This window comes from Polistes canadensis, unplaced genomic scaffold, assembly GCF_001313835.1.
Source record: "Polistes canadensis isolate GaletaPanama2010 unplaced genomic scaffold, ASM131383v1 scaffold_66, whole genome shotgun sequence".
NCBI lineage: Eukaryota > Metazoa > Arthropoda > Insecta > Hymenoptera > Vespidae > Polistes > Polistes canadensis.
In genome coordinates, this window is record NW_014569613.1 from 501,797 (window position 1) to 522,054 (window position 20,258).

General features: G+C 30.7%; 5 protein-coding genes across 10 annotated transcripts in view; 3 read left to right on the top strand and 2 right to left on the bottom strand.

Annotated features, from left to right (window-relative positions):
* The window catches only part of LOC106786126 (cyclin-dependent kinase-like 1), a 20,809-nt gene extending 18,553 nt beyond the window's left edge, over positions 1-2,256 (bottom strand). For 2 of the 3 annotated variants that reach the window (XM_014747202.1, XM_014747200.1), the window contains exon 1: positions 2,046-2,133. The gene's annotated coding sequence lies outside the window, so the exon portion shown is untranslated. Of the gene's footprint in view, positions 1-2,045; positions 2,134-2,172 lie in introns of those variants that run through there. The other variant, XM_014747201.1, reaches the window with a different exon arrangement.
* LOC106786127 (zinc finger CCHC domain-containing protein 24-like) lies at positions 951-5,871 on the top strand. Of its 2 annotated transcripts, XM_014747204.1 has the most exons (5): positions 951-2,232; positions 2,344-2,586; positions 4,223-4,387; positions 4,759-4,913; positions 5,621-5,871. In XM_014747204.1, exons 1-4 carry the CDS (start codon positions 2,038-2,040, stop codon positions 4,870-4,872), a joined length of 717 nt encoding a protein of 238 aa, XP_014602690.1. In that variant the 5' UTR covers positions 951-2,037; the 3' UTR covers positions 4,873-4,913; positions 5,621-5,871. The 2 variants fall into 2 exon arrangements, with proteins under 2 accessions (XP_014602690.1, XP_014602689.1); XM_014747203.1 differs by having other exon boundaries at positions 954-2,232; positions 4,759-5,871.
* Positions 5,872-6,319: 448 nt separating this feature from the next.
* Positions 6,320-13,979, bottom strand: LOC106786124 (Golgi-specific brefeldin A-resistance guanine nucleotide exchange factor 1). The gene is made up of 15 exons (XM_014747197.1): positions 13,738-13,979; positions 13,227-13,425; positions 12,924-13,151; positions 12,732-12,838; positions 12,141-12,663; positions 11,663-12,054; positions 11,361-11,538; positions 11,150-11,265; positions 10,871-11,059; positions 10,469-10,804; positions 10,146-10,354; positions 9,821-10,066; positions 9,244-9,742; positions 7,093-9,147; positions 6,320-6,618 (listed from the first exon to the last, which is right to left on the bottom strand). The coding sequence occupies exons 1-15, from the start codon at positions 13,837-13,839 to the stop codon at positions 6,517-6,519; spliced, it is 5,481 nt and encodes a 1,826-aa protein (XP_014602683.1). The 5' UTR covers positions 13,840-13,979; the 3' UTR covers positions 6,320-6,516.
* Positions 13,980-14,656: 677 nt separating this feature from the next.
* Positions 14,657-16,114, top strand: LOC106786156 (glutaredoxin-C4-like). Of its 3 annotated transcripts, none has more exons than XM_014747256.1 (3): positions 14,657-14,783; positions 15,574-15,692; positions 15,760-16,114. In XM_014747256.1, exons 2-3 carry the CDS (start codon positions 15,594-15,596, stop codon positions 15,955-15,957), a joined length of 297 nt encoding a protein of 98 aa, XP_014602742.1. In that variant the 5' UTR covers positions 14,657-14,783; positions 15,574-15,593; the 3' UTR covers positions 15,958-16,114. The 3 variants fall into 3 exon arrangements, with proteins under 3 accessions (XP_014602742.1, XP_014602743.1, XP_014602741.1); XM_014747257.1 differs by having other exon boundaries at positions 14,668-14,783; positions 15,581-15,692; XM_014747255.1 differs by lacking the exon at positions 14,657-14,783 and having other exon boundaries at positions 15,564-15,692.
* A 381-nt stretch (positions 16,115-16,495) lies between these two features.
* Positions 16,496-18,110, top strand: LOC106786155 (group XIIA secretory phospholipase A2). Its single transcript, XM_014747254.1, has 3 exons — positions 16,496-17,057; positions 17,496-17,563; positions 17,632-18,110. The coding sequence occupies exons 1-3, from the start codon at positions 16,823-16,825 to the stop codon at positions 17,953-17,955; spliced, it is 627 nt and encodes a 208-aa protein (XP_014602740.1). The 5' UTR covers positions 16,496-16,822; the 3' UTR covers positions 17,956-18,110.
* The last annotated feature ends 2,148 nt before the right edge of the window (positions 18,111-20,258 follow it).

Below are 20,258 nucleotides of genomic sequence, written 5' to 3' on the forward strand. Positions count from 1 at the left end.
AATTTTATAAAAATATATTAATGTAATATACAGTAACTATTTAATTTAAAATATTACTATTAATTATAAATATTACTTTATATTCCAGAAAGGAATCATCTTCGCTAATAAATTCTTTGGCGAATTTTAATTTTTTCTTCTTATTAATATCACTAATGTATAGCTTCTTTCTGAGAACCCTGGCATGATAATCATTTTTACGTAGCACTCTTCTACATAATTCTAGATGTGGTCCTTAAGGATTAAACTATTATATCTTTTAGGGCTCATCTTAACTCTGGCAAATGCAGCAACAAGGATACGTGTCCCATAAAATAAACCTTGTTAAAAACATAGTTGAAATACAAACATACGTTTGAGTGTTTCCAATTATAACGAGCCAATACTTAACGAAGTTTAGATGTTTTGTATTTTGAATATTAAAAATAAAAATAAAAGTGTATGTCTACTCAATGAAAAAAGACGCTGAACTGTAAAGATTAAGTTGCTGAAGAAGTCCCAATAAAGGGACGAAACGTTCAACTTAGTTAAATTAAGTTCTACTTCCTTTTTTATGTCCAAGTTCCCTGTGATACCTTCTCATTAAGAATTTTATTTTTGGACGAGAGAAACAACTGATTAAATTAATGCATACGCAAGTTTAAGAACAGCATAAAATAGGGACCGCTGTTATAAGTTTTCTATATAAAACACATATCTCTTTTAATTTCAACTTTTAATTTATATTAACAAAGATACGTGTTTATTTAAATTCTTATTTAAAAATATTGATTTGTGTGGTTCGCGGGCTCCCAGAGATGGACATCGTTGATATATGTATAAATGTAAAGAAATGAGAAAGACAAAAAGTTACAGATGTGAAGGATAAGGGGAAAAAAAAAAAGAAAAAAAGAACAAACGAGTAACATAAGAAGAAGAGAACCGAAGTAAGAGAAGAAGGCACACAATCGTATACAGAATTTGTTCAAGGCGTATCTGTTAGCAGCAATAGTCTGTAGCGAGTGAAAACGAGCACTGAAATAGATGCACCACATGGCGGGGATCTTCGACTATATGTGAGAGAATGAGAGTACGGCTTTCTACTGGTTCGCGTGCTGGGAAAAAGACGGTGGCAGAGTGAACGAGAGTGCCAAGTCGAAGAAGATTTTTACTTCATATTGAATCAATTCGATAAATCTTTGATCGCGTCTTCCCCGATAAATATACAATGAAATAATAATGTATGATAAAGATCGTTAAAAAAAAAAGAACCGAATTTTTTGACAGTGAACAAGGATTTATTTGGAAATCATTTTGTGACGAAGAAATTTGTAACGATTATAATTCGTTTGAGTTTTAGTGACGTGGCAAACACTTATTTTCAAGAAGAAAACTCTCTCTCTCTTTTTTTTTTTTGATCAAGATTTTATTAAAGTGAAAGTCAATAATATATATATATATATAGAGAGAGAGAGGGAAATACAAGTGAAAAATTAAAGCAAAGAATCTTATGAAGTAATAATAAAAAATATATGCATAATGTTTTTTAATAGAACCTCGTTTAATTAAATATTATAGGAGAGAAGAAAGTGAAAAGAATCGAGTTAAGTCGAGTCAATTGTTGAACGTCGTTCACACTCGACGCCTCGATGAAGATTCACGATCTTTTGGTGAGCTAACATTCTAAAAATACGATATAAGCTTCGTGATCTTACAGTGGAAGTCTTCGAGCATCGAGGAAATTTCGCGGAGACGGTGTTAGTAGTTAAATAATAGTAATACGAGTTAATACTATCAATTGCAAGTCAAACAAAATTATAATTCGTTTGAAATGAACTGGACAGTATAGTACTTCGTTAAATTGATGATAAATAATAAGAGAACGATTTCTCCGAAAGAAAAAAAAGAAAGGGAAAGAGTAAGAGAGCTGATTATAAAAAATTGTTTTTATATTAAGGCGATGCTCGTTCGTCAAACGAAAATTCAACTAAGCCGGTTAGGCCGGCCTTATCGGAAACGGTAAAATTAATTAAACTTGTGATCACTAACTAAAAACAAATGGCTACCTGCCATCCTAGACCGCTGGTACAACATCTGCAGCTACAGGAACAAACTCAGGTTGGCTTAGGTACTATCAATAGCGTCGGTAATCAAGGACAAAAAGTGCTACAGCAAACTCATTATCAGCCTCACCTGTTGAATTGGGTATATTTAGCGATCACTGATCAAAACTCGCCGCAACTTTCCGATCAGGTAAATCATTTCTAATGATTTTTCACTTTTACGTATTATTACTATCTATAAAAAGCTTTATATTCGCTAATAGAACATTGCCAAAACTCTTGACTAAACTTATTGTTTAAGAAAAAGCTTCTACCTACGATATGGAGCAGTTATGCGACGGCAAATTCACAAACCTATCTACACCAAAACACTTTGAATGCTTCCGGAGCAATAGGTGCCAGTCTAGCCGATAGTATCGGTGATCTCGCCGAACATTTTACTGACTTGGACCTTTTAGATAGAAAACCAATAAAGAGGCCACCGTCTACGTACTTGTGTCATTTGTGTTTTACAAAAGGTCACTATATCAAAGATTGCCCGCAGGTAAAATCATGATGCTTATTGCATCTCATTTTTTTTTCTTTAAAATATCATCCAGAGAAAGTTCGAAACTTGCATGTTACTCGTAAATTCATGGCCGTTCGTAAACGAAGCGCGTGCCTTCTTGATGTAACAGCGTGATGCGACCGATCAATTGAGCGTTAATTGAAACAACAAACGAGGACTCTAAAGTTGATGACGTCAGGAATACTACTTTGCAAGGCATTACATGTATTTACACGACTAGAATCGTAATACGTTAATGTTACGTCGAATATTAATATATTTTCTTTCAATTTTATATTATCATTTTTACATAACGTGGTATCTTAAATCGATTATTCCTCCAATTACGTTGACAACAAGGATAATTATTTATGATTTTTCTTTAATTATATAATTAATTTTATTTATTTATAATTAAACTAAATCGTAATGTGATTTTATCTCGAATCCTTTTGAAGTGAAACTTCTTAAGGCGCATTAGAGTAAAAAATTCAAGGTTGCAACAGACAATTTCTATGGTTACTACTATGTGACGAAAATTAGACGGTAAGAGAGACGCAAGATAGAATTCATATGCAAGTAAAAGAAACGAAGTATATTATACATGGTATTGCCTATTTTTCAGTCTTCTATTTATGCATTTTCTCTTGTGAAAGAGAACGCATGCACTTTTTTATAAGAAAGAATCAAAAACACTGTGAGATGTTTAGTAACAATGTGTATTACAATCCAATGTGCAAGACAATCGCGTAATTGATTAATTACATTTCGATTCACTCCAAGTATATATCATAATTTATTTTCATAATTACAGTGTGCATATTACCATGTTCATACGGTTAATCTAAATTTCGGAGGAATTATCCACGTATTCCTCATATTTCAGATAGAACAAGAAAGAAATCTGAACGAATAGTACATCGCAGCCGAAACCTGGTTTTCATTTATGTATAATACATATATAGAAGTTCTAGTATATATAAAAGAGTTCTATTAGATAATAATTATAAAATACTATTACTAAGCAAGTTATATATAATATATACGTTACCATGAAAGATTGAAATTGGAAAATGTCAAGATTCATATGATTGAACGTCAACACATACCAAATATGTCGATGAAACACCGAATATTTGAGTATATTTTTATACATTAATATTTCGGATATACACCAAGCGATTATGTGTAGTTTAATATTCTCCAATTTCGGTTTTTCACGGTAACATATATATTCTATTGTTTATAGATCTCAAGATACCGAAAAAAAATTCTCAACTCTCAAAGGAGAGTACAGCTCGAAGAAAAGTAACAAAAATCAAACGACTACCGGAAACTGAAAGGGAACCCCAACTCAGGAGTATAGGGCACGACTGAAAGCATTACAAAATAATATACATATATTTGTTATAAATTAATATATATATCGAATTTAAATAGTCACCTGCGATCGAGAAGTTTCACTTCAAACATGCGCACCGAGTTGTACGCGCTATCTTTATTTTTTTGTATCAAATAAGATATGACACAAAAAAGCTTATAAATGTTAAATTAATTATCCTTTCGTTTGGATTAGGAAAGTATTTTTTTTTTTTTTGATCTGATTAAAATATGAAATAACTTTTTACTTTAGGCTCGTCCAAAAGGCGAAGGTCTTACACCCTACCAAGGTAAAAAAAGATGCTTTGGAGAATACAAATGTCCAAAATGCAAACGTAAATGGATGTCGGGTAATAGTTGGGCTAATATGGGTCAAGAATGCATGAAATGTCATATTAATGTGTATCCTCATAAACAGGTAAGAATGTCATAATAAATTTTTGATAATTTCCCGTAATGAAGTATATTCTTGATCTTAAGAATTTCAAATTAACTGACGCAGTATCACGATTGTTTATATCAACACGATAGTCGTATTATTTTCTTCAAGTATTATGCTAGTAGATATGTGTGTATAAGAAAACGGGCAAAAGCTAATTATAGTTGCATAGTCGCGCTCCGGCTCGTCGACTACTGTACAAAAATACTTGAGCGGATTCATCGAATGATTATGTTACAACAAATTTTCATTTTCCTTTTCGTGGACATTTTTTTTCTACCTTGAAAACAAAACATATATATATACCTATATAATGATATACATTATTCACTTGTTTTTTTTAATTTTAGAGACCATTAGAACAACCTGATGGTTTAGACGTATCCGACCAAAGTAAAGAACATCCTCAACACCTTTGTGAGAAATGTAAAATTCTGGGATATTACTGCAGACGTAGTCAATAACAGCGATATAGCATACACATCAAAAATATATACGTATATAGGTACGTCTTTTCTACATAAGACTACTCACGCGATCATTTAAAATGCTAAATTCACGAACTATTACTGATACAACTTTGTATGCGTACTGTCGGATGTGCAAGAACGCATGGATGTATATTATTCTTTTTGATAATTTCGATAATATTATTCTTGATACAAAAACAATATTCTTTGATCAAATAACGAATCGGGACTTTCATACTCAGGGACGATTTTATGAAATCTATAAGAGCACGAATGCAAAGCTCTGTTGTACAAAAATGATTATATTTAAAAATAAAGAATCATAAAAAAAACGAAAATGATGCAAGTTAAAGAATGTAAAATTTAATTTAAAATTTTTATTTTCTCCAATATATATCTATTCGCAGTATGCACGACTGATTATGAGTCTTCGTAATTATAAATCTTTTTCATTTAACTGAAAAGTAAATTCTTTAACTTACACCACTTTCTTATTGGTGCATTCACAATTCAATAGACACAAAATGATTCTTATCTTTGTACATCAGAGAATGAAAGGGACAAAGAGAGCATAAGTTTACCGTTTATTTTAATTATCTCAATTATTTGTCACAATCCAAAGAAAATAAATGTCAGGAAACATTATTCGATACTGTACATATACATATAAGATTCGTCAAGATGAATATTTGACATGAATATGCTACTATCAACCATATTTAACAACTTGAAAATGTTACAGAACGACTAGGAATGCTTGAGAGATATGACTTATACGCGTTTGAAGCTAGATAGTTCTCTTTTATTAAATAAGAAAACAAACTTTCCATCGCCAAAGAAAATAACATTAATAAATGTAGATATATATATATATATATTTCTTTTTCTGCAGATATGCAACTCTAATATTATAATAAAATGACATAAATTTATCAGAAATGCGAAAAAAATGGAGTCGAATATGTTGAATCATTATTATTATATATTATTATTATTATTATTATTATATAAGATTATTATTTTTATTATAATTATTATTATATAATTATTATTTCATCGAAAAGTCGTCGGGAAAATTAAGAATTTAATGCAAATATTTCTCTACTTTGACTGAAGTGCATAAATTTATTTCTTTGGTTTTAATATCATTTCCGAGTACGGCTACAGAGCATTAACAAAATTTTTTTAACAATCAAATGAAATTTACGAAATTCAATATTGAATTCATTACGTATATATATATATATATATATACTTAAGAACGTTTATCACCAGAATTTATAATCATCTAAAGATCTGCCCATTTCGAAGGAGAAATTTAATAAAATATGCACGACAATAACAAATTGTACAGACAAGTAAGTAGAATTATATATATATAATGTTATATTATAATTTTATTATTATATATATATATACACAAGATATATATATATATATATGTGTGTGTGTGTATATATGTATATGTTTATGTATATATCATCGTTACGCCAAATATAAAAGCCAAAGATTTATGGTTTCACTTTTATCCGATATTATACCTTTCTATTGCACTTAAAAATTTATCATCTGTAAACCATCATTTTACCTTTACATAAATATTTATATAATACAATATATATCACGAATGTACAGTTGTCAAGGATTTGTTACGACGAACAGACGGTCCGCCGCGGGATCCTCGCTAAAATATGCTGCAGAATTAAACATCGTTGTTGCTGTAGAATCTACTGTCGTCGTCTGGAAATAAAATAGACAATTACACTCTCCATCAATAAGTACAAACATCTATTGGTGTTTTCTATAAATTTCTATACACAAATCTATTATTGGATGTCTTATTGATTCTTATATCAAATTTATTATAAAAATATTCCAAAATTCGTATATAAAAATAATAATTTGTACTATCTTGATACTTATTTTGGCATAAAGATAGCACTTTATCCGTACTAATTACTATTTTTTTTTCTTATCATTATAATGGACGTAAGGCGCATATCAAACATTTTAAATAACACTTAAATCTAATAAAATCCCAATGAATTCGCCAGTAATCTCGATTTAGTTAGCTACTATGTCAAAAATTGTTCTAATTCAAAATGATCTAGGAGTACAACATTCTTCAATATAATTAAAAAACAAAACATTAACAGAATCAATCGACACCCCGTACGTGTCACACTATTGCTACGACACAAGACATTGATTCACCTCAGATGTATCAGCACAATGTGAGGGATTTACTGTTGCCATATGTTGATACTCCAGATTTTGTTTGTAAATGAAGGGCTGTGTGCAAGAATCTTCTAATGAACATTTTTGCTGTTGTAAAGAATGTGGTTGTATCCATTTTCCATATTTTTGCGTTGTAGGATATTCATTCGTTTGGTTTATCTTCAAAAGTCGGTCGATATCTTCTTCTTTTAATTCTGATTGCGGATGTAGCTGTTGTTCAGATGGTTCCATCTTATGTGGCACTATTTGACAAATATCGAATACGCGTTGAGCAGCTGGTTGTACTGCAACTGGACTGGATACGCTTGGTAGCGGTTGATTTACTAAAGTAATTACTTGTAACGTTTCCTTATTTTCAAATGCGTGTGAAGGTAGAGAGATTGGAATAGGGATTCCGCCGGTTCGTGGGACACCCTCGAATTCAGACGTAGTTACTTTTACCTCTGATATATGAGAAATATTTTCCCTTTGCAAATGTGGAAGCTCAGTTTGAGGAGCAACGGTTTTTGAAAATGAAGGTTGTTGACCAATTAAACTAATAACTTGTGGAACTTGCTGCATTTGTGGTGGTTGTGGCGGAGGTGGTGGTTCAGGGAATAATTCTGCCTTCAACGTTGGTAAGAATCCATCGATCGCTCTCCATGTGGGAGCCCATAAATTGGAACTAGGTGCCAACACATTTGCAGAAGACATTACCAACAACATGTTTTTCAAAGATTCAGGTATTGCTTCAAACAAAAGTTCACTGTTATCTGCATGCATATAAGCACGCAATAAGTCGAGTACTGTTAGCCAAAGAGGAAGAAATCCAGGAAGGGTTAGTAAGGATGTTAAATGATGAAGAAAAACCTTTGATAATAGCATGGCAGCTCTAACTCTTGTTTCTTCAACACCTATAGGATCATTGGTCGCAATAGGTCCGAGTAATTGAGCTAACAAAGGAAATAGCACCTGTTCCAAACACTGCGACCATTCAATGGCTGTCAATTGAGCTAAATCATGAGCGAGTAATGTACTTTGTAAGTATGTAATGGCTGCTGTACGAACGGGTCTTCGTGCATCGCAGCATAAACGCGCGATTCCTTGCAAAAGAGGTCTCCAAGCTTGAGGCCACAAAGAAACTCCTTCTGTCGTTCCATTTTCCTCGGCCCACCATTGAAAGATCTGAGCAGTTCTTGTGTGCAATGTATGCATCAAATCCAAAAGGTGTATAGGACATTGTTGATAGCCAGGTGTTTCTTCCGAATTGCTATGTACTCTGTTACGTTTCCCAGCACATTGAAGTACAGCTTCAGCAAAAGTTCTTATACAACGAACACACATCTCAAAGTTAAACGGTGTTACGTGTGCCACATCTCGAACTAAGAAAGTTAAACTTTCACAACACTTGACTAAAGCTGCAGGATCATGAGGTTGCAGATCTCGGTCTAGAACTATCGTATCAGCGGCAACCGGAAGTGGTGCTTCTGTTCCTGTTGGCGATACAAGTACCCACTCCGGTACAGGACTAATAGGTCTAAGATCAAGGACAGATGCTCTACTATTTACTGCTTCATCTACTACAGGATTTGTTTGTTTAGGTGATAAGACACCTGCTCCAGCACATTCCAGCAAACTAAATACAACTTTCCAATCTTCCGTATTATGAATATTTGCTGCACCTGTTTTCACTAATTCAAATAGTCCATATGCGATCTGTCTTGCTAGTGGTGGACAAGCGGAGGATGGTAGATAAGTCAAAGGTAGCAAAGGTGGTAAAACCGTATATGCAAATTCTTCCCCACGTAATAATCTGATAGCCAATCTCAGCATACCCACTGTTACTCTTTCTAAAAGATATGGATGATTTTCTCTAGCACTTATAGTAAGCAAACCATCTAGACGAGCTTGTACTATTGACCATATGCACATTACTCTATCCCGATTCTGAATAGTTACTTCTAATAGTAATTCTAATAGAAAAACAGAAATATCTTCGTCGTCTGGATTAGCAGATACAAGGGCACCAATAAGTGAACGGAGGGATTCAACCTAAAAATGCATAAAACAATCATAAGAATTGTGAACTATAGTATAATTATTTCATAACAATTAGGAATTAATAGCATAACTTATTCGGTTATTTACCTGTAAGAATTTACTTTCTTCTATAATTTGTTTTAAATAGCAATTAGCTACAAATTCAGTAGCTCTTTTTCGTGCGGTTGCTTCTGCCATTCGAGAAGTATCTAATGCGATATATGAATAATACAAATTAGATAGTATTCCTCGGTTGTCCGTGGGTTGTTTCGGTGTTGTTGATTCTCGAATCAAAGACACTTTACCAGATGGATCTATAAAATCTTCTCCTTCTGTAAGGCTCTTTGGTAATAATCTTGCCTTATACAATGCTTGCAAACAATCAATAATATTTTTCCACGATGCTCTCAATGCATCCCCATGTAAATGCATGACTTTAAAAAGTGTACGTGTAGCTAATTGACATTTCCCATTATCCCCTACATGAATCACAACTTCCTTAGAACAACTTTTACTACCTGTTGCCAACCCTGTGAATTTGCAGAGACTGATAACAAGGGTATCTAAGTCACTACTGATGTTATAATGCGCACTTATTGCAGCACAGCTAAAATTAAAATAAATTAATATTTGCTTTTTATTCTTTTGTTAAAATATTACAAAAAAATAAGAAAGTATAACGTACCTAAGAAATGCCTGAGCTACTCTTCGTTGTAAAGCTTTATTTGGTGCTTTATCATATGCACTACACAAAGCACTTATAATTGGAGCCCATGCATGCTCTGCCAATTCTTTATCAGCAATCTCATTGGCATTTCCAATTTTCAGATATAAACTTTCCGGTCCAGTACCTCTACGTAATACCATCCTCCATAAGTAATTATCCTTCACCAAGCCAGTTCGCTCTTCTGGCATTACAATTTCTTCTCCCCTGGAAATTCATTCATAAATTATCAAACTCAATGTGTAATTGAAAAACAATTAAAAAAAAAACTTTCTGAAATACTCACTTTATAGAAGAGTATATCTCATCCAACAAATCTTGATCAAAGGCACCGCCACCATTTAGTTCCCTTAAATTTTTCTTGAAATCCTCAGCAGTCATAGGAGTTTGTTGTTTTTTCACATTTTTATTGTGCTGATCAACGTTTAACATAATTACTCCATATGCTAAAGAAAGTGCAGCGTCTGTTGAAGCAAATGGTTTGCCATTACTTTCCTACAACAATAAATGAAAGTAGTTTAATCTTTAATTATCTATAATTATTATGTTTCATGATTTGCATTTAAAACTTAAAGCAATAAAAGACATTTATCATTATTGCATACGTACATGCCAATGCTCAGCGAACTTCTCAACCAAATGAAAAACAAGTGGAGCTTCACCAGGTAATCTAAAAGACTCTAAGTAGAGCCTTAGACCTTGATCGATCCGAGTGTTTCTTAGATCGAAACTGTGTACAAAAGAATTAAGAATATTTTTATTCTCTTTCTTACTTAGATATTCGCCAATAATTTTTTTATCAAGTCCACGAGTTTCTTTCAAAAAGTTTGCAACTTTGTCTGGATCAGGATGTCCCAGAGTGCCTCCCAATAGCCCATGCTCTGTAAGTTCTGCGATTCCTTTTCGAGGATTGTCATTAAACTTTTCTGTCCCTATTATTAACCACTAAAAATAAAAATTCGTTATTCTATACACTTAGTAATTTTAAGTAATATTAAAAGAAAAACATACCCATTTATTCGTTTTTCTAGTAAGTAATTCTTCTTTCGTTGGAAGATTTTGTGAGTAATTATGCCTAGAAGATTTGCATAATTCTTTGTAACCTTTACATCTAATTTCAATGCCAGAAATAAGCATAAATATTGCATCCAAAGAAATGAATTGCATACTATGCATATCACCCATAAGAGGAGAGGCATTCTATAAAAGCACAGTGAATAGGAAATCCAAATCTTTAATGACAATATCATAATTTTAATACTTTTATATATTCTTTACATTAACGCGTACCTTGGAAAGAAACTTCATTAATTCTTCATAAAGATTTGTTGAATATAATCCACAATCATAATTTACATACAATTCTGCTGGTAATCCTGGTATTCTCCATAGTCTTACAATGGCTTCTATCATCAATAAAACATGGAGTCATTAACTGTAACGTCTAAAACACTGATATAAGAGAAAAAAAAATTGGTTTAAAAATTCAATAAATATTTACCAAGTGCTAATTCACGTTGTCCGTATGACATCCCAACAGAGTCAAAACTCACTATTTCTGTTAAAGTAAGTATATAATGCTCCATTTGAAATTTCAGATGCTCTCTTTGTGATTCAAATAATAGAAAAGACACTTGTAAGTCTGCGGCAAGAATCGACATTTTATCAGTCCCGAGAAGCTATTATGAAAAAAAAAAAAAGTCATATTAATATTTTTTAAATATGAAATCGATCGTATTGACTACGTATATTTTTATTTGATCATATTATCATTTGCATAATTTTTGTAATTTGTATTTTTACCAAAATAAGATTCCGACAGAGCTCATCCTTCATCAATGAAAGCAAAGAAGGAAAGTTAGATAAAGCATCCGCTGCAATTTCCAATGCTACTTGCAATAAGTTAAGACCCAGATGAGTCATAACTTCATTATTTTGTTTATCGAGAGGACTACATAAAGAAACTAAGAATCTAAATAGTTCGCGAATACACAAAGCACCATATGGTGCTAATTGTTGAAGTGGCATAAAACGAACTCCCTGAGTATTAATATATTCTTCTACTTGTTCTGGTTCTTTTGTTTTTGATATTTTAGATGTATTAGTACTACTTTCGTCTATAGATAAATCTTCTACGCTACCAACTGGTGACTGTATAGTATCAATACTTTTTTCCTCATCTATTGATCGTGTTTCTAAAGAAGAAAAACAACCGAGAATTTTATATATACATATAAAAATATATTCATTAAAGTTTTGTGTAAATCAAGTATGTTTTTACCTTGACTCTCTATTAAATTTTGTTTAAGAGAATTATTAGACTCTTCTTCTGATGTAACTTCCGCATGAATATCATCTTTCCCTACAATTTTGATTTCTACTTGCGAAATTTCATCCTTTTGTGATTCATTACCACTATCAATTTTCTCTATCTTACTGCAAACTTCTTTTTGTTTCGTATCACTTAGTAAATTTTCTTGTTTTTGTTCCTCCGAAATTTCATCCTTAACACACTCGTTTTTAACATTGTCGTTTTTGTTATTACTTTCTTTGTTTTCATTTTTTTCATCTTCTATTTTATCAGATGATATTCCATGATCTAAAGAACCTTGCATATCTACAATGTTTCCCCCTGAAGTAATAGGCGAAGTTGCTATATATTCTGCTCTAACTTTATCGACTGAACTTAAAAGATGCGTTTCATCATCGATGTCATCTACATTCGATTTTAATCTTGGTTTCGAATGAATTTTATTCTTTTTATGTTTAGTGCGTGTATTTTCCATACTTTTTGTTCTCATTTTCTATGTAAAAAAAAAAAAAAAAGAAGAATATCCAATACCCGTTAAGCTAAATCGAATTATTAACATACCTTCATACTCAATAAAACTCTCGTGTCATCAGCGAACAATGGTAATCTAATGAAAAGATGCTGCACTATATCTCGTAAGCAATGTTCTGCTGTACTTCTTAAAAGTTCTAAACATATAATATGAAATAATATTAAAATATGCTACATATTCTACAAAAAATGTACGTTAGTGTGATTTTAATTAATGCATACCACTAAGGCGTGTTTCAAAACATATCCTAAAACAACTAAGCATTATTTCACAAACACTTTCATCGGATAAATGATCTCCTGCTGGTGATAACATAAGTGCTTTCAAAACTTGCAATATCCTCATAAGAACAACTCCATCTCCTGATGCATCTGTACCTACAAATCTAGCATGAGTAACAGCATCAGCTATTGCTTCTACGCATGTTGCTATTGTAGAATGATCAGGATCTGAAACGATTGAATGAAATATATGAGATCTTCAAAATTCAATATAATTTCATATAAAAATAATATAATACTTACTAACGAAACCATAAGATATAAATTTATTAACAGCAGACAATGCAAAACTGGTAATAAGTCCTGTAGTTTCTTCAGAGCGTATGATTTCAAGAAACGGAGCTAAAAATACACCAGGTTCCAACTGAGACAAATCGTTTGCCTCGTTCAATGCTTCCTTCAATGTTGACAAGCCTTTCATAAGAGGATCCCGATCATTGCCCTTAATAATGCAAATATATCTCAATACCAAATAATACAAGTTTTATTTACAATATGAATCGTTTTCAAATATCATTTGAAACGACAAATGATTAACATTTAATGTGTTTACTTTAATGAATCTTAACTCTGCCATTTAAAACCACCTGCCATACTAAAATTACAACCTGTTTGATTTAAGAATGACTGTAATCCATATACTTAATAAAGAAGATAATAATAAACGACAATACACTTGAGTGTGTAATTTTAATATTCAAACTTTAAAATAAATGTTATTTTTATAGAAATAATTGACAAGGATGATTCTAACCTGATGAGAGGACCGTCGCATTGCTGCCGCCAGAAAATAAACCTCGCCCTCGACGACATGAAGGCCGCCTTCTGGACAGGCCGTTTTTAAGATCCTGCTCATCTTCACTTCTGTTATTACTTACACCATGTTTGTATTTAGGAGACCTTACAAGTAACTTAATAATTCGTAATGTCAAATGTTAGGAGTGTAGAGCACTTCCAACACGACAATCATAGACTGCAGAATACATGAAGATACATTATTTTCTTCATGTCGTACTCCTTTCTACATTATCGACCGAGTTGTCATAAAATTTAAAAAGGTTAAGTTTACCTTCAATATTATTCAACATCGATATAAAAGACAAATAAATATTTAATAAATGAATATTGTGTTAATTATTTTACTCATTCCATTAACACAAATTAGAAATCCTAAATATATTCGGTTAGAGAACGAAAGAGAAAAATATTCATTCTGTTTAAATTATTTATTTTTTCAAATAAAGAGAACGGAACAAATATTTATTACAACTAAATAAAAATACTATTTTCATATTATTACATTGAATAAAATAAATGTAATTAAATCGTCATATATATATAAGTTTCATTTTCATAGGATATAATTATTTTTAATTTTCTTACAATGTAACTATACTATATATATTATCAAAGAATATTGTATTTTTTGATAGTATTGTACTGTCATCGCGTTAAGTATCTGCTATCGTCCACTGGTGATGCCAGTAGTAACTAAAATAAAACTGGATAGATAAAAAGGGGGACTTGTGAGATTCTATGTTCTTTTGTATTCTTCGATAGTATATGATATATTCTTCAATAGTATTGTATCGTTATCGCGTTAAGTACTTAGTCTCGCCCACTGGTGGTCCCAGTACTAACTAAGATAATTCTAGTTATGCGAAAGGTGGACTTGTGAGTTTCTATGTACTTCTGTATTCTGTGACTATACTAAGTGATTTTAGAACTCACATGATTGATTAAATTCTTACAAACTTGAAGACACATTACGATATCCGACAGAAACAGTAACAATAATAGGTAAATTTATTCTTATATTGTTTAAAAAAATTCATTTAATCATTGCAAGTTTTATATTTACACATATAATAATGGTTTAAATAATCACTGTACACTTTCTATTTTGCTTAATTAATAGAACACACAATATTTGAATAGTAAAAGCAAATTAGTCATAGTAAAAGCAAATTAGTCATAGATGTCCTTGCATTAAAGCTTCTCAAATGTTTTTATTCATTAATTATCGAAAAACAGAAGACTTTTAACAAATTTTTGTATATAGGTAGTAGTCAACTTTTTTAATAAAAAAAATAATTAAAAATAAAAAAATGAATATCATTGTTTTTAATTTTGTCTAAAACAAAAAAGAAAAATCGTTTTAAAAAACTCGATGACTCTTTGGTGTGGTCTCGATCATAAAAAGTTGATTTTTTTATTTACATGAATATATTACTTATTAACCATCTATGATAATGCATATAAAAAGAAATGTATAATTGATCCTTGTATTAGCATATCAAACATCATGTATTCTTTTATAAAAAATAAACTGCGTATAAATTTTTACAAAATTACTGTAGCCTTAATTGGTACCCTGGAAAATGTACCTAGTCAACACAATTCTGATTATATTAACTATGACGATGACTGTAAGTGAAAGCAGCTTTGAGAAAAAAAAATAGCAGTAATTTAAACTATAACAATCAAGTCTATAATATCATCTTAAAATAAATTAAGTTTATTGATCATAACTCATAATAAACATATATTAGGATATTTAATCTTTTTAGCTTAAATTAAATGGGTTTAGTTTCCAGTACACAAAAAATCATGCCTGCAACAAGAGAAATGGTTGATCAATTGATCGCTTCAGATCAGATTGTTATATTCTCCAAAAAGATGTGCCCATATTGTAAAATGGCAAAACAGGTATGTTTTCTTTTTTATGTCTTAAAGTTGATATGTTTATATTTATATAAGTATATATTTCCAAAAGATATTTGATTCGCTAAACAAAAAATATACTGCCATTGAATTGGATGAAAGAGATGACGCAAATGAAATCCAATCGATATTGGAAGAAATAACAGGTGCGAGAACAGTTCCAAGGATATTTGTTAAAGGAGAATGTCTTGGAGGAGGTACTGATGTAAAGAAGCTTTATGGTACCGGAGAATTACAAAAAAAATTATAAATTATTACTAAAAACCATGTACCTGGTATTTTTAATTAAAACGTACTTATGATTATAATTTTTTTGCTACATATTCTATTCTCTGTTGCATAATAATAATAACTGAATTCTATATATAACAGCAATTTTATCAAATACATTGATTTAAAAAGCAAAATGGTAATTCATTATTTGCAGCAATCACAATTATTTATCCGTCTACAAACAATACCAAACATACAGAAATACATACATTCATTTCCTCCATTTATGTAGCCTCGATATTAACATGATGCGTTTTGTGAAGAAACAAATTCGGGGATTTCTCTGTGTAATTTATTTTGTAATCGCGTAAACTAACTTTTCTACCCAATAACAGCTAAATATATATTTTAAAATATAGAACGTATCCTTATTTTAAACAGCTTATCATGGTTACATTTACGTGTTGTTTTTATTGAATCGGAGGGATTACTGTACTTACATTTACATATATAATACAATTTTTACATAAATTTGATACACTAAAGTATTATAAACAAACAAATTGGTAAATGTAGAAATAAAAATAGTTCACTTATTTAAATCAGATAAAGAGACAATAAAGTATAAATAAATACTAGTAAATAAAAAAATTATACTAATTCTACAACATTAAGAAAGTGTTAATTATATATACCAATTTCTAATAAAAAAAATGAATTGTATGATACCACCTATATGACATGTCTGAGACGTATAATATTAAGCGATATACGTGCCTCCAATCACCACGTGTCTACAAACGTAGATTTCACCTAAGTGAGCTAATTCACCTAAAAATATCTACAAATACGTGTACCGAACAAACTGCCTGTCTATCGAATATTTTAACGAGCAAACGACGATGGACTTTTCACAATATCGGAAAATATTGGTTTACATTTTGACATTTCTCGCTTATGCGTGGTCGGGTTATGGTGCTGGATTGTTGGGAAATCTACGAGATGCTGTATTAACGGCCGAATCAATATTTGAAGATCTTCTTGAAAATGCCGTAACCGTAGCGAAAAAAATTAAGGATATTCATGAAGTATTTGATGCCGCTGTCGAAGAAAATTGTATCTTCCATTGTCCCGCAGGTACGCATAGACATTTACTGCCGATAATTACTACAAAAGTGTACCTATCAATCCTTATCTCGCAAAATCATTTTTATTTTTCTTTTATTGCGATTATATTATTGGTCGATCAATAAAAAAAGAATATTGCGAGAATAAAAATCTATTTTAACAATTACATAATTTCATATAAATTTAAAGATTGCATTATATTATATTTCTGTTATCGATCTAATAAATATACAATAAAATCATAATTCATCATACATGCGTCACTTATTTATGCACTCATAAATTAAGTGAAAATCTATAATAGGTTTGATATCTATGAACGGTAAATTTTATCTATCCATGGAAACCAATCCGCTTAGATGATTACTTATGAACACGTTTATTGGTCGTTCATGAAATGTATTCTGTGAATATTTTTTAAATTGACACAATTAATTGTATTTTCAGGAGTTACACCAAAAGCGAATTGGAATCACAAACCACAAAGTAACGGATGTGGTTCGTTGGGAATAGAGGTTGTAGAATAATTTGATAAGATTTTTACATTTTTACAACGATTTAATGTAATTTATTTTTTTTTAAGATAAACCAAGAGTATTTACCTTTAGCAGAAATGACCAAGTGTTGCGACCAACACGACATCTGTTACGATACATGTAATTCAGATAAAGACAAGTGTGATTTAGAATTTAAAAGATGTCTATACAAATATTGTGAAGGGTATCAAACTTCTGGAATAACTATTGTGAATACCTGCAAAACAGCCGCGAAAATGTTATTTACAGGTACTACAGCCTTAGGATGTAAGAGTTATATGGATGCTCAAAAAAATGCTTGCTATTGCGGAGATAAATGGAGTAAAAATAAAAAACCTAAAAGGGCTGCACAGGCTGGTGGAGAATTGTGATTCACATATATGTAATAATAATGCATAATTTATATAATTTCTATATTCCCTTACCTCTGACCTTTGTATATAATCCATTTGTGAGGGTATATAAAATATTTTATATTTAAAATAAAAACGTTACACTATTATACATATATATAATTAAGTTAAATAAGTGTTCATATATATTTATATATATGTATGTATATAAAAGTTTAAATATATTTTCTCTTTGTTTTGTGTATTAAAACTGATATGACAAATTTTCAAATATCCTTATTGGTCGATCGTGACATCGCCTTTTTACACATAAATTTTCATTTAAAAAACAAATGAATAATTTATAGTTATAAATATGAACGCTACACCATATCTAAATGAAATTCGAGAAATTCAAAAAAATTCAAATTTTCAAGTAATGCAATGCTTTTTTACAATACGATCGCATAAGATACGAGAATAACGTGGAGAATGGGAAACAGAAACTCCACGCAGCCATGTAAACCACATAACGACCAAAAAGGAAACGGTAACGACAGGCAAGATAATATTTATTTCGTTTTCTTTATTATCCTTTCAACGTAAGGTTAATTGTGTTAATGTCGGTCAGTTACTACCGATATGTTACACGTTACGTTGCAGATTCCATTCTTTTCCATCAAATTATTACAATACCATTAATATTAAATATAAAAAAAAAAAAAAAAAAAAAAAAAAAAAAAAAAAAAAAAAAAAAAAAAAAAAAAAACAAATAAAAGCAAGAGTATTATTCTAAAAATTCATCTTTTTACGTACTTCTTAACAGTTTTATCTTTAAAAAAGTATTAAATAAAATCAATATATATATATTCCATCTTATGAAGTTAATAAAGAACAAATGTAAAAATTTACAAAAATATACTTTTTAGTTTTTACTTTGCGTAGCACAGGTTATCGCAATGGAAAAACGAAGAAATCGCAAAACGTGAATGATGTTAAACGAAATTCACAGAACTTAGCGAAGGATTTTATTGGACATCGTTCCACCAATCCCTTCATTATTTTTTTCTTGCGACTGCGTAGCAAAAAACCCGATGAGCACGTAACAGTGATAGCACGAGCAGCGGGAAAATTATGGACACGTATGACTCCTGATCAAAGAAAAAAGTATATTGATTTAGCAAATGCCGAAAAAAAAAGACGGGAAGATAGAAAACGAAAACGTAGATGCTCGACCAAGTATGTCTAACTAACACAGTTTTTATTTTATTCAATGTTGTATATTTTCTTTTATACCAAATTGATGAAATTTTTCAAAACTTTTTCCACTCGGCGACATCTCTGCTCCTCCTCCCATCTCCCCTTTCTTATTTTATTTCAATCATTCTTATTTAATACTTCTTTATCCTATATGTAAATCTAAAAAACGAATTTCTTTGTTCACAGATTGAAACAATAATATATCGCAGCGATGAGTTTGCCAAAAAATTAAAAAAGAAAAGTTTTATAATCGGATGATAAATAATAAAAAAAAAGCGAATGTAATGATACACAAGGAAGCATACGCGCTTTTATCGTGGTGTACTCATTGAATACGCATATACACATATATGTTCATACACTACTCACGAATTTTTATATTTTTTGATTTGTTTTTTATTTGTTAGTATTTTTTTTTTTTTAGATCTATGTACAATAAATATTGATGTATTTTTACACTATGACCTTCCTTATCGCTTACGAGTTATATACTACAAACTAGGCGCAACTCGAACCTTCGCGCTCTTATTCTTTTTGTTTGAAAAAATTAAATTCAAACGCGTACCATAAATATATATATATGTATAAATAATATATATATATAATATATATAATTTTTATAATATAATATATATATATTATTTGGTCTGCGGCCGTTCCGCGAAGCGTTGTACACGAGAAAGGGGTAATTTGAATAAAAGTTATACGAACGAGCACCATATGGCCCTTACTATGGTAAGGAGGAGATCGTCGACAATGCTATCTCTCACGCGTTTCAATACAAAAAATAATTTTCGCTAAACCCCGTAACGCTTCGTGGAAGAACCAATCGTGCAGTCATAAACTTTTTTCTGTTTTTTATTTTTGTTTCTTCAAAACTAGTCTACCCCCTTGCGGTACTGAATAATAAAAATCTTACATATTATGGCGAACGATAGATAAGCGAATAACGAATGCGCGAATGGTGTATGTATAATGTGAGAGATGATTAAAATATAATAATCGGCTTATATAGTAAGAATAATAAGATAATATATTAAAAGTAATAATAATAATAATGATAATAATAATAATAATAATAA